Source organism: Leptinotarsa decemlineata, unplaced genomic scaffold (assembly GCF_025532065.1).
Source record: "Leptinotarsa decemlineata unplaced genomic scaffold, Ldec_3_MD MMD2_tig00026282_RagTag_RagTag, whole genome shotgun sequence".
Classification (NCBI taxonomy): domain Eukaryota; kingdom Metazoa; phylum Arthropoda; class Insecta; order Coleoptera; family Chrysomelidae; genus Leptinotarsa; species Leptinotarsa decemlineata.
Window position 1 is genome coordinate 21,851,464 of NW_027412668.1, and position 17,479 is coordinate 21,868,942.

Below are 17,479 nucleotides of genomic sequence, written 5' to 3' on the forward strand. Positions count from 1 at the left end.
CAATAGATAATTTCAATAAAGAACTTAATATCATTTATTTCTGACCGGGATATTATAAGCTTATATCGTCATAGTTACGCTATCAATAAAGAGGGACATAACTCCCTTGGGACATTATAGATTTTATAATTCCCTCTTCCTTTCACAAGTAAAAATAAATAGAAATGAAAACTGAACCATATTTTATTTATTCACGTCATTACAAATAATAAATGTACAATTTTGAAATGTTCCCTGAAAATTACTTCCGCCACTGGAAACAATTTCTTCTTTTGTATGGCTGGAGCTTCTGTTCACTACAGTCGAGGTACCTGCCTCTTCTGATGACAAAGTAGACAACATACGCGCCGTTTTATTTCTCAATTCGATGCTATCCTCCAAATATCCCTCCGCCACCGTGGAACTTTTCCAACCTCCGTGTCTTTTTAAGTTAGTCATAGTTGCTCCTGCATTGGCTAGAGCAGTAGCAGAAGTGCGACGAAGGCAATGTCCCGTATAGGAAGATGAGTTTGGCAATCCTAAATACATTGCGATTTTACTGGGGATTTTCCCAAACATGTTTTTTCCAATTGGCTGAGATGTACATTTATTTTGTCGGAAGCTCAAAAAAAATCGTTCAATACCTTTAGGACGCAAAGACATATAAAGTCTTAATAAAGGCAAAGCGGAGAACTCTTTTTCATCCACAACTGTAAATTTCTTCGATACACCAGTTTTACTTTCCGGTACGTTCACTACCATAACGGAATCCCGGTCCTCTATATCCGATATCTTCATATTCAAAAGTTCCTGACTTCTGCATCCTCCAAAATAACCCATAATCAAAACAACCTATAACAAAAAAAAGGAAATAAATACACACAAAAAGGAAAATAAGAAAAAAATTACCTTATGCAATAAATGAATATCATTAGAAGCGTCCTTTAGGAATCTGATAACAAATTTAGGAGATAAAACAGCAAACTTTTTCGGCTTATAACTCTTACTCTTCCGTTTCAAAAAAGCCTGTAGTTCATTGAACTTGGTGATATCTCGTTTCTCATGTATAGTCACCATCGATTTTAGCATTGACCATTTAGTCCATAAAGAATTCGGACTATACGTTTCTGACTGAAACGAATAAACACAATTACTACCAAATCTACCGAAAAACATAGAAAATTCCTTACCAGTTCTTGAAAATATGCCAGAAATACAGTTTCAGTGACATCTTTTGGCATAACATTTTTCCGTGTCAGCCAGTCCAGATATTTAAAGTATTCTTTTTGGTATACGGCTTCACTTTTCGATGGAATTAATGATTCTCTTGCTTGTTCAGCTTTTTTCAAAATATCCTCCATTATATTTGGGGTAGAAAACACGTTTTCACCGCAAACACAGCTTGATAACAAAGTTCTGTTTATAAACAAGTGACATAGCAACAAGAAAACTCTACTATAATCAACGGTACCTGATTCAAATATACCGGGAAGGTAATGAATTGGTACATTTTTCCGTTTCAAAAATGAACAAAATTTCATTGAAATCGGTCAGAAATAAAATTATCTATGTACTACGGGAATTAATGAGCCTCAATAACCTCAGGCAATTGCTGTCCCTCGGGCCAGAGGCCCTCGGGACGCAAACTTTGCCATCGGTAATTAAGGCCCTCCTAATTCCCTTGATACATAAATAACTATAAGCAAATTGCGGTTAACAATGGGTTCAAAGCCGATTTAATAAGCAAAATACTTGTCAAGAAAGTCTAGACAAAAGCGATTCGAGACGTTTTTCTTATTGATAAGGTAGATAATAAAAATTATAGAGGTTTAACGTATTTTGGACAACCAACGGAAAAAGTGGCTTCATTTTTGAGGAAACGAGATATTAAAATTGTATATAGAACAAGTAATACTTTGGGACGGTTAGTTAAAAATTAAAAAAGAAAAGTTCCAAATTTGAGGAATCAGGAGTATATAAATTAAAGTGTGGAACGTGTCCTAAGGTATATATTGGTCAAACTAGCAGAACATTCAGGAATCGAATTCAGGAACATCATACGAGCTATGTAAATAAAAAAACAAATTCATCATAGAAAAAAATCATATATACAACGAAGAGTTTGAAATTTTGCACAATTAGTATTGATGTTATGTGAGGTAATATGCTTCAGGTGATCATAATTGAACAGGTACCTTTGGTAGAAGTTTAGGTAATTTTTTGGAGGTAGTCTCAATTATGATTAACTGTAGTACATAAATATCAGTGTAAGAAACAACTTGAAGTATTCAAATCACTTGATGAAGCTACTGTGCCAGCGACACATGTTGTGAAATATTTTTCAAATTAAAGCTTGTGAAGATCAAATCGTGAGGTGTACTTTTTAAAATGTAAGAAAGTGTGTATTGATCGAAAGTCGTCTTGGTTTAGGTCAGGTTGGAGCCTGGCTCCCTTACCCTTTCAACTGATGTTTGTCAGAGGGACAAACAGGTCATAACTGATAGTGGGATGGCGACATGAATGTCCTCAGACATCAGTGCCTCCCTTCGCCGTGTACCCCCATCTGACTGGGGTAAGATGGACGAAAAAATTGTTCATCTGTTAACGGGGGATCTGGGAGCCTCATTCGACAGAGTGACAAGATCTTCTATATCGGGAGGGGTCGTCTACAGCATAATCTATAGCTTCCCTAACTAACGGGTGTGTATTAGTAATCTGTATATAAGTTTTTATACTTACCAGAGTCGCCTGACATCGACTTTCGCAGGTGGTCGTTATTTATGATTGGCAGCTATCACACGCCTTTATATGTATATTCAGTATCAGCATTGCACCCGTGCCGAGCCGGGGCGCTTTGCTAGTATGATAATATTTAGTTCCAGTTATGGATGGCGAAGCCTCACTGGCTGATCATTCACATTTTCCAATTGAAAAATTCAAAAAGTTCTAAACCGATAACTTAATGACGTAACGCTACGTATCGCCGTCGAATATTGATACAACATTTCATCAATCAAGGATATTATATGAAACAAGCTCTTTCTTGGGCGGTACATAAACGCTTAATAACTCTGTGTCCAAACTAGCCAAGCAAGTCAGAATGAAGTACTATCAGATTCAAAATATTATCAAAGTTCTTATACTGTCAATCTGTAAAAGCTGCTGAAAGTCAGTATAGTTGAATTAGAAAGAAAAATTTTCATGAGAGATCAATTTTTTAGCTTTTTAATTCCGAAACACTAAACAAAAAATGTGGAAAACTTCTGAAGAAAGGATGATATATACGAAACTGCTAGGTACTCCAACATGATCGTTGAATTACACGAAAGGAAACAATCCCTTCGAAACAACTACTTTCATATGAACATTGAATTACACAAAAATAATTTTTTTCCCATTCAGTTTTTACTACATAGTCCGGTCAAATCAGATAAAAAAATAAGAGTAAAGCTACCTAAATTCCCACCAAGCGAAAAATCAGTAAGAATGTTTAAAATATGATTAAAAATATAATTTGAGAGATTCCCATCTTTTTCCTGCATGTAAAAAATTTTATTCAAGGTGTAAAGTCAAAAAAAAAATTAGTTTTTCGTGCGAGTTTCAGCAAAACGGTAAGTTTTATAAGTTTTATCATAGAAATACTTCAGCCAAAAATTGTAGATCATGAAATTATCTACATCAATACTTTTTTTTTCACGAAATATATATATATATATATATATATATATATATATATATATATATATATATATATATATGAGCTTTCATGCAGGAGTCAGTTGTTTTGCTACAAAGTCAGGAATGGACTACCCCCGATGGTTCACACCCCAAAACTTTGAAATGACAGATATTTTTCAATATTTTTCAACAAATTAAGGTTACTTGGACAATTTTATGAATTAAAGTACTCGTGTGGAAAGTCGATTGGAGCAACGAGTCTTGATAAAAATGTAGTTTCACTCGACGACATCAAACCCGCTCGTCCACCATTATTTGAAATGAATAATTATCAAAGCAGAAATAATAATGATAACGTTAATTCAACAACATTTATCCTGAGATTCTATTATTATTCGAAAATATTAGTTTTTAGGGAAAATGGAAATGATAGGTAAAATGTTCATAACGAATTTTTATAATGCAAACACGTTTAACTAACGAAACTCAAGAGCCTCAAGAGCAAACAGAAATGAAAAATCCGCTACAGAAACTGCTCGATATGACCACCTTCTCTCTCTATACATTTTCTTAGTCTGCGAAGACACCCTCTCTGTACTTGAAAGAGCATTCCAGGGTCGTTTCGTATGGCTTCACAATGTAATGTTATTCTATTCAACAATGCATCTCTTGTGTGAATAGGTGTAGCGTAAACAAGGCTTTTTAGATGCCCCCACAGAAAGAAATCCAATGAATTTAAATCCGGAGACCGCGATGGCCATGAATATGGCCCACCTCTACCAATCCATCTATTGTGGAAAATATGGTTCAGATGGTCACGCACAATCAAACTAAAATGAGGAGGAGCGCCATCATGCATAAACCACATATCTCTTCGGGTTTGCAATGGAACATGTTCCAAAAGTCCATTCAAATCGTTCTGAATGAACTCCAAATAACGTTCTCCATTCAATCGGTCCTGTAGAACGAATGGTCCTATAAGATGGTTTCCTATGATACCAGCCCAAACATTCACGTTGAATTTCCGTTGGTGTTTGGTTTGCAATATCCCATGGGGATTTTCTTCAACCCATATATGGAGATTATGAGAGTTGATAACTCCATCTCTACTGAAACCTGCTTCATCAGTGAATAAAACTCGATTAATAAAAGTCATATCCTCTCTTTGCCTATCCATGAACCAATTGGCATATTCCAGTCGTGCTGGAAAATCTTGAGGTGTCAAGGCATGTACCTTCTGGATGTGAAATGGGTGGAGCAGTTGTTCCCTAATTATTCTATGAAGAGTGGACTTGGATGTATGGAACTGTTCTGATAGATTTCTGATACTCATTGAAGGATCATCAGCGACGGCTTCCAAAATATTTCCCTCCAGTCCTAGGAGCGCCCTCACCACCTCGTTTTGGCAAAACTGTACCTACAATAATATCGAAATAAAACAACGTGCTCAAATTAATTATCAATTATTACATACCTGTCTCCCTCAAGCTGCGATCGACACGCTCGAATGTTTCTCTTGACGGTACCGTTCGATTGGGAAAATGCTCGGAATACAGAATACGAGCTTCTGCAGCATTACAAAATGCTCGTCCATAAAATACATGCATATCTGCATATTCATTGAATGTAAACTGTTCGGCCATATCAAAAAAATTCAAAATATCTTATAGAATATTGACAATACAATGATAGTCATATGACAACGCACCACTCAACAAAACAAAATCGCATTCCAGTTTCTCATTTTTTATCAAAACTTTCTAAAAGGTTTTTTTGTCAACATCTGTGAAAGAAATATTATTCCCTGGATATTTTTCACCTGATCATGTGCAGCCGTTTTTGTAGTTCATTCGTTTGCTTTTTATTAGTATAGTAAATATTTTTTCCGATGTGCGTTTTTTCAGCTAAATTTAGATTCGTGTTAAAGAATTTCTCCTATAAAATTATAATTATCAGTGAAACTCCTCAACAGTTTAGCTGTGAAGAAGAATTTAAAACATTCGAATGTTGAGTTTCATGAGATTCAGATAACTGATCAACACGAAACGTGATTATTCCACACGTATTATGTACATACAAAATATGGAATGAATTCGATATTTCATAGTAGAGTAGCTTGTTAGTTTAAAAACACCACGAATCTACAGAACCTGATATTTCTTTTGAAAAAATATCTGCTATCACAATTGTGACTTAAACTTCCATATAGGTACTGTACTTTTTGTTTACGACTTCATTGTAGCATACTTTGTATTATTTCTGTTATAAATGTTGTTGAATTAACGTTATCATTATTATTTCTGCTTTGATAATTATTCATTTCAAATAATGGTGGACGAGCGGGTTTGATGTCGTCGAGTAGAACTACATTTTTATCAAGACTCGTTGCTTCGATCGACTTTCCACAGGAGTACTTTTATTCATAAAATTGTCCAAGTAACCTTATTTTGTTGAAAAATATTGAAAAATATCTGTCATTTCAAAGTTTTGGGGTGTGGACCATCGGGGGTAGTCCGTTCCTGACTTTGTAGCAAAACAACTGACTCCTGCATGAAAGCTCATCGACGGAATTCATTTGTTTAGTCAATTACCAAAATTTGGATAATTTTGAATATTCACTTGAAAAGTTATCAAAGAAAAACATTTTTCATTTTGTAACTTCGAGGGCCCGAAACTTGGTTACGAAGACTTTTAGGAAAAAAAGTTATATGAAGTACTGGTGATATTTTGACCCCATCTATACATTCCCGAGAGGAAAAAAGAAAGTCCAGGGACACCCTGTATATATATATATATATATATATATATATATATATATATATATATATGTATATATATATGTATATATATATATATATATATATATATATATATATATATATATATATATATATCTGATGGAAAATTTGAAAATACCAAAAGCAAAAACAAGTACAGTTACCTTGTCTTCTTCCAACCTCAGTTGCTGCTCATCAACATCTTTTTCGGGTATATTACCAAGTTCAAGTGTGGCTTAGTTATCAGCTAAACCCTACAGACTGGGGTTGGAAGTTGGTTAACAATTCATTAGAACCAGTACAAACTTTACTTCCACTTGCGCTGGAAAAACTGCTGAACACAATTTTATGCAACTGCAAAAAGGGGTGCAGTGCTAAATGTGGTTGCAAAAAAGCCGAACTGATTTGTTCTCTGGCATGTACACATTGTCAAGGCCGGTCGTGCTCTAATATTGAATCACCAACAGTGGAGAATTTGTTTGATTCGAACGAGGCAACATGCGATACATCGCTATCAACGCAGTTAACATGTACTCAGAACGGAGATGAAGAAGAATAAGACGAACAAGACGAACAAAAACAAAAAGATCAATTAGAAGAACAAGAAGAAGAATTTGAAAGTTATGAGTCGAACGATTAAATTTCACTACTTTTTTAACTTAAATTGCTTTTATTTTTCAATCTTTTTGCTTATATCCATTATTGTACAATAGTTTTGAAATAAAAAGGATCAAAGTTGACCCGTGGAACAGGCCTACTTGGAAAACCACGTAAAAAAAACTCGCTCAGTACACTACCTCATAGTTGGCGTGGAAACATGTGCATATTATGACGATTACAACTTTAACGACTTTTTGAATCGTTATATTTCAAAATCGGTGGCTCGAAGGAAAAAAGTATTGATACATTTTTTGTAAATGATTTCATGGTCTACAATTTTGGTTATGAGTATTTTTATGAATAAACTTACCGTTTTGCTGAAAATCACGAAAAACTCATTTTTTGACCTTTGATCTTGAATAAAAATTTTTCCATACAGGGAAAAGATGGGGAACTTTCAAATTTCAGTTTTGATCATATTTCAAACAATCTCATTGATTTTCAGCTTGGTGGCAATTTTAGTAGAATCGAATGTTTAAATTGACCGGACTATACAAACATTTGTTATGTAATTGAAATAGCAATTTATTATGAGGAGTAGAAAGTCAAAAAACTCTATCATAGTCATTATTATTAAATTTGACACCTCGCAATTTTTTACCAATTTCTGTGCGCTCTATTCCAAATTTTCCCGGTTGATAAAATGTCACCTATCCGCTGCTGCTGTCAAAAAGCACATAACTTTTTCTACGTATCCAATTTGTTTCGGTTAGTTTGTAAAAGCTGCTAACCGGTTGCTCATTTCATTAAGATTTCAAGTTTGACTTGTAGATTTCAAATATAGACGAAACGCACACCATAATACGTCTCGCACTATACAATCCCCGATAGAAATTGTAGATGTCTCCACCATATTTTTGAACTTTTGACACATAATTCTTCACGGTATGGGGTCGCTCTTCTCAAATTATTCAAGACGAGTTTTTCATCACAACCAATTAATTTTGACAGATATCTGAAACATCAAGTAGAAAAGTGAAACTAATTATTATTCTTATGATGTTCGCAAGTTGTTTAGACATGAAAGTATAAACAATTTTCGTTAAAGATCGTGAAAAACTACCGCCTGTTCCGAAGAGATAAATTTGCTGGATATTCAAGTAATATTAGACACGGAATTCAAAATGTCAATCAATCAGTTCGGAAATTTTCATGAGGTTTGTTAATGTGAAAATGTTGATTGACAAGAAAATTTAAGGAAGGACTGGTTCTTATATATTTTGATGGGTAATATAAAAGAGATATAACTGTGGAACGCGATTTAATGAAAATACTCTTTTATAGAAAATATTAAAATAAACTCGAGACTTGTTTCTTCTTCCACACACAAAACGGAAAAAAACTCATTGAAATTCAATTTTGTTTGGCCAACAAGTGAAATAAAAATCAAAGGTTTGTGCAAAATATTGAGTCAGCAGTCTAACGCTTATCATCCTCAGTCAGTCTGTTCTCCTCAGCAAATTGACAAAATTGGGACTCTTCAACCAACTGCTTACTCTAATTGAATCATATCTAGTTAACAGAAAACAATTCGTCAAATATGAATCTTTCAAATCGGCCCAGTACGTAGTTATATCTGGGTACCCCAAGGTTCTAATCCTGGACCTCTTTCATTTTTAATTTTTATTAACGACTTGGCAACCTCTTTGAATATTCCTAGACACTACTATTTGCAGACGACCTGAAACTATATTATAAAATCGACGATATTACTGACTGCCGACGTGTACAACATGAATTAGATGTAATCAAACTTTGGTGTAATATTAATAGTCTACAACTGAACGTATCCAAATGTAAAATGATATCATTAACAACAAAAAACGAACTTTAATGTACGATTATTCAATCAACAAAACTACAATCAACCGCGTACATAAGATAAAAGATCTTGGTATAACATACGACAGTAAATTAACATTTACAACACATATAAGGAATATGACTGCTGATGCAAATAGGATGCTTGGATTCATTTATAGAAATATCAAAAACTTTTAAAAGTATGGCCACCTTAAAATTGCTATATTTTGCGTATGCCAGATCTAACTTAGAGTATGGCTCTGTGTTATGGAATTAATTTCACGACTACCAAAAAACATCAAGTGAGAGCGTGCAAAAGAGGTTCCCAAAATACTTATGTCTAAAAGTTGAAGGTAATGCCCCACGAGGGGCATCGATCATAACATTTTGTTGACACGATTTGGAAAATGGGAGAGTTATCCTTGGTATAAAATTCCTGCATAAATTACTGAACACCAATATTGACAGTAGATACGGTTCTTTTACTCGAGATCAATTTCTTGGTACCAAGAAGTGAAGGTCAACACAATCTGAAACTCTATTGCGAAGCATCACGCACAAATGTTATGCTACAGTCACCATTGAATTTTATATGCAGTAGCTTCAAAAAAATCTGTCAACACTGCGATATTCATTTCGACTCTCTGAACGTCTTGGTATCTTGTATCCACAATCACTTTTAATGATACTATAAATAACATTTGTCTTATTACTGCTACATTGCATGATTTGTAACTTTTTGTGTTATATACTCAGTTTTTTTTCCTCTTTTGGAATTCTACTTATACGAATATTTTATATATACTTTGTTTTATCATTTACTTTTATACATTTCTATATTCCATTATTTTTAATATTTATTTGATATGAACTCTGTAATAATAGCATTTCCTGTAACTGGGTACTCCTGTTGGAAATAAATTCCTTTTTATTTTGAGGTACACTCACATTACACTCACGCTCACATTCACACTACACTCACACTCACATTAGGAATCACACGTTAAAAGGTAAGAACTCGTTAATCCTTAGCTCGCACATGTTTCGACTTCTGAGGGTTGTCGTTCGTAGAGGTACGACAGCTGGTTAACGGAAAAACAAAAACGCTTTTTTACTTTCAAGAAAATTCTTGAGATGAAAGTTAATTTAGAGAGACTCATTTTGAGAAATAGATCTCCACGTACAGACTGTCTTTTGCATAATTTCTCGCAAGTATTATAATCGAGCAAAAAGTATATTTAAAGCCTAACATATGTGAATGCAAACTACATTTTTATGTGATACTTCTTCAAAAATTTCACCAACTATTCAAACGGTTCAGTTGAATATCATTTATTTTTTAGAAATCTTACGTTCATGTTCGGCATCACTTGGTGAGATACTATATTGCAACGGTTTAGGAAGCGTAAAGTTGCTTTTGGGTTAACGTTTCGTTGCTGTGCCGCTGTTTTTAGTTTCAAGGGTGGAAATAAACTTCCTGTAAAGGTTTTTCTAAATGCATTTTATCTCCAGCGATTCAAATCCAATATGAATCGCTACTTTCGCATAGGCACCGCTCTGAGAACGCCTCAAAGATTTTTTGTCTGCTTTCTTGTAGTGCTTCTGTATCTTGCATAAATCTTTGTTAGATATAATTCGATGTCAAGCGTGGCATTGGGTTGGGAAGTAGTTATTTTCCGATATGCATTTGCAAGGACATACTGTGTACTCCGAAATTTCATTTTGAAATATTCATTTTGCTGTACTGTATAATGGGCTTGTTTCATGACTTTTTGGTTTACAGTTCACTTGATAGAAATTTCAAATTAAAAAACAGTGCACTTTTTCAGCTCTCTAAGTACCGTAGATTTCCCGTAATTAATCATTACAAATCGAATGTGGTAGGGCGGTGACGTAACGGCGCTATTCCCGCTTCCTGTTCGATTGACCAATAGAAATAATCAACATTGCCAAATCGTAAAATTCACGAAGCCTATAACTATCAATTTGATTATGCAAGTGTATCTTAATCCGTTAACGTTTCAATTGATGAAAAATTTTCCACATGGAATAAAATGTACACGAAAAATTATGTTTGGAAATAAGTTCTACAGTGTGTCAATTTCAAAACTTACAATGGGCTATATCTCACGAACGAAAGCTAATATCGAAAAATGCTTGAAACCGTTTCTAGAATAGTAAGGGGGAACTGAAGTGACATGAAAGAGAACTCACCCCCATCAACTTCCTAGGCCTCACCGACCAAAACTCAAAAAATTCAAATTGCAAACCCCTACTTATGATACATCATTGAAAAGACTATAAAAAATTCTATCCAATGGTATAAATAACAATTGTACAGGGTAAAGCAATAATTGTGAAACTTTGGTTCGAATAGAATATTTAATAAGGATTTTGTTGAACTACAAATTTATCAAAAATGTCAATTGAGTAAATGTTCGAAGTGGGTTCCGTTGTTTTGTAAACAATAATACATCCTATTGTCAAAGTCTGCACGAACTTTAATATCAGCCGGCTTTCTATGACTTTTTTATTTGTAATGCTACATCCCGGACTATTATTTCAAATGATGAGTGTCCGTCGATACTTTCTTTGTTAAATAAAAACTTAATATGCCGTTTTTGCAAAACAAGTTGGAAATATCTGTTTTTTGGATTCTTTCAGAGTCAATAATTTTTGGTTTGTTTGAGACTTCCAAATGTCATTAGTTTTTATCATTTGTACGATCTGTACTGTCATTCAGCTGTAGTTGTCACTATGGTTTACAGTATACCTGAGCGCGTGGAGATAATTTTCATATTTGCCTCACAGAACCAGTGTTATTTAAAAACAGCTCAAATATTCCATGAAAGGCATCCAGACAAAAATGTAAGTCACGTGTACGTCTGCGATTTGGTTGAAAAATTCAGAGAATCGGGAACAGTGCAAAATAAAAAAAGGAATGCCCCAAGATTACTGAATGAAGCAACCCAAATTGAGGTCCTTGGAAATTTTGCAATGGAGCCTACTGCATCAACACGTCAAGTATCTGCAGTGACAGGACTTTCACATGAGTCGGTTAGGAAGGTGTTGAAATTACATAAGTTTCACCCGTACAAAACACAAATTCTTCAAGAACTAGGCGATGATGATCCAGACAGACGAATTGAGTTTTGTGAACTTATGACTGAAAGAATTCGCGTTGAACCGAGAATGTTGAAATATATTTGTTTCAGTGATGAATGTACTTTTATAGTGAATGGTAATTTTACATTACCATTCAGTATAACAAAATTGTCGGTACTGGAGTGAAGCGAACCCGCATCGATTCAGAGAAGGTCACACTCAATATCCTGAAGAACTGAATGTTTGAGCTAGTGTTGCCGCCGAGACAAGAGATTCTCGACTCTTGTCTCGTCTTGTCTTGTCTAATCATGTCTCGATCGAGACAAGAGAAGATTTTCCTTTCGAAAAATTTTGTCTCGTCAAGACAAGACGTAAGGTCCTCTTGGACAAGACAAGACAAGACAAGAGAGGCTTCTCTCGACAAGAGAAGTCAAGAGAGGTCGAGAGAAAAATAGTATTATAGAAATCCAATTATAATATTCTTTTGATGCAAAAATATATGGTTCATTACAATTTTTGTATTTGATAATTTCGAATCCTTACAATTGGAGTGAATGAAGGTAATAATTTGCAAATTAAGTTTAAATTGATGCTTATTTGTTTATTGATACCACCAAAATACATTTATAATGAATTACATATGTTTTGGTTAATCATACCAGCTCAATTTCAGAAGTAGTCAACTGGTAGTAGAGCTGATGTAATATTTCTACATTTTCTAATAGAAAAAACTATAGATTTCCTTCAGCTCAAATGGAAATATACCAGATGCACATGGTGCATTTCATAATTTACATAAAATTTAAGATTTATTAAATTTGTATAAAATATTCTTCAGAACCCAGAAGGATTTAAATAAATAGTTGTAGGGTATTCTATTGAAAATTCAGATTTAGGATTGAGGTTATAATGGGTAATTGTTTTAGTAATAAAGTCTTCTATGGTAACAAACCAGTGGTTCATTTCTTTTGCAGATTTAATCTATAAACACATTTCTATTTATTTTGATTTCTTCAATTATTGTATTGTCAAATCTAGTAGCTTTGTTACGTACGCAATAACTGATATACTGATAATATATTATTCCATATTTGTTTTAGAATCACTACCATCACGAGTGTATTGATCTTCTATAATTTTTTCTCTTGCAAGTTTTTTTTAATTATTGACCTGATTCTTTGTTGATTTATAATTATGCAGAGCATTTTCATCATCAATATGATGTTTTTAGAACAGAAGAAATGGTTATGCATTCCACAATAATTTCAAGATTACTGAAATTACTCAGAATTCAAGAAAATTATCTACTTTTTTCAGCCATGATGTATATTCAAAAGGCGTGAATAATTTGTTGAAATTATATTCACTTGTGATTGAAATAATTCAAAAATCGAAAATGAAATATAGTTTCAAAAATGAGCTTCTTTGGAACATTTTGAAACAGTTTTCTGCAAGTGGCCGAATCAAAATACTTTTGAAACTGATAATAATTATAACAAAGTTGATACCTCAACACGAAAAGGGCATTTTATTTTTTACAATGAACAACAACCAGCTAATAGTCAGTGTATCTGAATTTTACGTTATAACTATGCTACGAGTATACCGTATATCAAAACTGAAAATCTTCTCGAATTTAATTCAATTATTTATTCGGACTGGTAAAAATTTCAGCAAATTTATTACGCGAGAAAACCCTATGAGAAAGTGAAAGCGTGAACTGACATGTAAAATTGCATAGGTATTCTCAGATAGAATGTAAAACGATATTCATAAGAACTGCATGCAATAATTTGTGTTTTGGTTTCAACATATTTTGAATCATTTTCAAGCTTCAGACTGAATAAAAAATAATATCACCTACCCCCTTTTGTTACTTTTCCACCTGGAACATGTTCACAATTGTAGGTTGACGGACTGGATTGGTGAAATTTTGTGTGAATTCATTTTTGTGGCATTTCTTCATGTGCCACTTGAGACCGATAGTATTAGAGTTTTTCATTTTAATTTCTACATTCAATTTATTTTTCACGCACAGTTCGCAACGAGCAACTTTATTTTTATTCTCGATAGTAAATGTGAAGTAGTGATTGTATTTTGAATTTATCTTTGATAAATTATCTGTTGTTTGAATTTGGCTATGAGTGAGGATCCTAGATCCACTAGGAACTTGTGTATTTCTTCTATGAGTTTCAGAGATTTCCATAGCGCCTAACGTGCAAGAAATAATGTAATGCGTGTTAATATTAACCGTTCGACGATAAATGTTCATCAACCTCGAACCTCTACAACCAGTGAAATCTGACTGTCAAGCTATTCGGACGACTGAAATAGACACTAGAAACATTGATGCCAAAACAACAAACACCTTATATGGATACATAATAATTTTCGAATAACTGAAGATGATTAAGAAATGAAATATGTTCATGAGCAGAATACCTGCTGTTTTCGAAGAATAATCAAATATCCAAAACTGTTTTGTCAGAAAGTTTTCGATTAAATAATGCCTGATATACTTATACCAGAATAATTCGAAGTTATTCACAATTAGTATACAACTGACATCACTGTTAAACGGACGAATCCAGTGCAGCGTTCAAGTACCCAAATAACCACTAAGTTTCCGTTTACTGCAAATTCTGAATACCAAGGACGTTCTCTCGCCAAGAGAAGTCGAGACAAGACAAGACAAGACAAGAGAGTGCCTGAAAAACAGGTCTCTTGTCAAGACGAGAGACCATTTTCTCTCGACTTAGTCAAGACAAGACGAGAGAAATCATTTTCTTGTCTTGTCTCGACAAGAGGCATCACTAGTTTGAGCAGGAATATTAGGCGATGCTATAATTGGTCTCTTGTTCATATCAGGCAATTTAAGTGGCGACATTCATCTCGATATGCTGGAAAACACCATCGAACCTTTAGTTGTGCATGCATTAGAGAACCAAAGAGACGACCAAGGCAACCTAGCTGTAGACGAAGATTTGCTGCACTTCCAACAAGATAGAGCACCTCCTCACTATGCAGCTCCAGTTAGGCAATGATTGGATACTAATTATCCGAATAAATGGATTGGAAGGAGAGGTCCCATTGAATGACCACCGAGGTCACCAGACTTGGCGCCACCTGACTTTTTTCTATGGGGTCACCTCAAGTCAGTTGTTTATGAAACTCAACCTGCGTCACTTGGGGAATTGCGAGAAAGAATTACGCAAGCATGTCTAGCCATTACTAAAACAACATTTGCTAAAGTTCCTGCAGAATTCGAAAATATGTTGTAGTATTGTTAACAAAACAGAGGAACCCACTTTGAACATTTACTTGATTGACATTTTTAATAAATTTGCAGTTCAACAAAAACCTCATTAAATATTCCATTTAAGCCAAAGTTTCACCCTGAACAATTATTATGTATACCATTGGATATCATTTCCTATAGTATTTTCAATAATGTATCACAAGTAGGGGTTTGCAATTTAAGCTTTTTGAGTTTTGGTGGGTAGGGTCTAAGGGGTTGATGGGGTGAGTTCTCTTTCATGTCACTTTAGTTCCCCCTTACTATCCTAGAAACGGTTTCAAGCATTTTTCGATATCAGCTTTCGTTCGTGAGATATAGCCCATTGTAAGTTTTAAAACTGACACACTGTATATCTAAAATCAGTACACAAAGTCGAAAGATCACAAAATATTCACCTAAACTATGATTTTATGCATTATTCAATAATATACAGTTATGCAAATAAAAAAATATAGCAAACTGGATTAAAGAATCATTTCAAATATTCAATTTATTCTACAATCCTCAATTCGTAAAACTGCAATCTACTATATAAAAATGGATGTTTGTTGGTTCGTTGGTTGGTTGGTTGGTACGTGATAAACTTCTACATCGCTCAATCGATCGTGATGAAACTTGACATGTATAAGTAATTTTTCACAGAGAAAGTTTTTAGGTTATCAATTTTTCTGTTACTCGCCACTAGATGGCGCTGTAGAACAATTTTTTGAAAGCACTGTTCTATAACGCTGCGCACGCCTAAGTTCGTTGATTCTGATTCTGTCAAAACATTGAAACAGCAGCGATACAGCAATATAGTACTAGTTTATTATAAAAAAAAAAGAACGATTCCTTCATACATACCTCTTTCTAATATTGCTACTAAATTCAAGCATTATTATAGGCTCGCTTGGGTAATCTGTTGAATCTTCCAAAACTTGAGAGGAAGGTTGAATGAGGTCAAGTATAGAAAGAATTGATTGTACTGATCCAACAAAAGCTTTTGAGGTAATACCATTATTCATATGAAAAAATTTAATGAAATGAAATGTATCATACTTTCGCCAACAGTATTTACTCCAGGTAATACTTTCTGTGCAGAATACTTGAAGTTGAAATAAATAACTGTTTCATCAAATTCAATATTTTTGTCTCCCTTTCATTTATAGTCACTTTTTGAAAGATTTCTATAAAGTCTTGGAAGAGTAGAAGGAGTGTAGTTTTTTCTTTTCAATTCTTTTATCCTTTGGGAACCTAAACTCATTATATGAAATAACTCATTTATAAACCAATGCGCTTTCTGTTTTCTTGTGCCTTTCTGCACAATTAAAATCAGCACAAGAATGCACCATGTTAGAATTCAAATATATCTCTAAAACACTTTTAAAACACACACAAACTTAACTCGATGGAAAAACGAGTTGTTCCTACGCGAGCTGTCAGCTAAGAAAAAGTTGAAACTCAATGTTGCAAAAACAAGCAGAATGGATCCGATATGACATACATTTTTAATGCCGAATAAACCAATAAATTGTGATATGGGTACTCCAGTTTCCTGAGGAAATGAACAGTAAATTAACATTTTCTATAATTATTCATTCATTTTTGTTAAGGTGCGTATTCACCAAAAAAGCGAGCACGAGCGAACAAGAGCGAACAAGAGCGAACAAGAGTGAACTAGCATTCTGCATCAATAATCGTCTGAGCGAGCGAACGTATGCTTGTTCGCGTTCAGGAACGATCGATAAGAAGGCGGTACATCAAAGAAAATACTTGATCGCGATCGTTTAGTGAGAACGGGATTCCCGTTCACACTACACTGTCAACTGAGGAAACACCTCCATATTATGGGGCCAGTGGAAACACCTGTATGCAGGATGTGTGAACAGGAAGATGAAACTGCCCGGCATGTCCTATGCGAGTGCCCTGAATTATCGTCAATAAGAGAGTGTGTGTTCGACGTGTCTTGGCCTACACCTGCCGATGTAAAGGAGATGTCTCCTAGTAATCTGACCATCTTCCTGGAAAGGACAGGGTATACGATGATCTAGTAGGACAACTCCTCGGAAGGATGTACAATGGGTCACAGGTGGCCTGAGTGCTGTAGGCTTACACTCACCCTCCCTACTCTATAGATACAGATACAGAATATATTTCTTCCAGAGTTCATATCGTTTCATGATATTAATGTTCACAAAAC

The 17,479-nt window shown here is 34.3% G+C and overlaps 2 protein-coding genes across 2 annotated transcripts in view; one reads left to right on the forward strand and one right to left on the reverse strand.

The window, feature by feature from the left end:
- The window catches only part of LOC111507286 (uncharacterized), a 495,004-nt gene that overhangs the window by 81,490 nt on the left and 396,035 nt on the right, over positions 1-17,479 (forward strand). The window lies entirely within an intron of this gene.
- On the reverse strand, positions 121-1,650 carry LOC141484737 (uncharacterized). Its single transcript, XM_074180054.1, has 3 exons — positions 1,170-1,650; positions 889-1,110; positions 121-831 (listed from the first exon to the last, which is right to left on the reverse strand). The coding sequence occupies exons 1-3, from the start codon at positions 1,518-1,520 to the stop codon at positions 184-186; spliced, it is 1,221 nt and encodes a 406-aa protein (XP_074036155.1). The 5' UTR covers positions 1,521-1,650; the 3' UTR covers positions 121-183.

Excerpts from the sequence above, each read along its gene's own strand:
- LOC141484737 (XM_074180054.1), bottom strand. The coding sequence starts at position 1,520 with ATGAAATTTTGTTCATTTTTGAAACGGAAAAATGTACCAATTCATTAC. Across the intron at positions 1,111-1,169 it reads TGGCATATTTTCAAGAACTG|TCAGAAACGTATAGTCCGAA; the intron begins GTAAGGAATTTT and ends TATTCGTTTCAG. Across the intron at positions 832-888 it reads ATATTCATTTATTGCATAAG|GTTGTTTTGATTATGGGTTA; the intron begins GTAATTTTTTTC and ends TTTTTGTTATAG.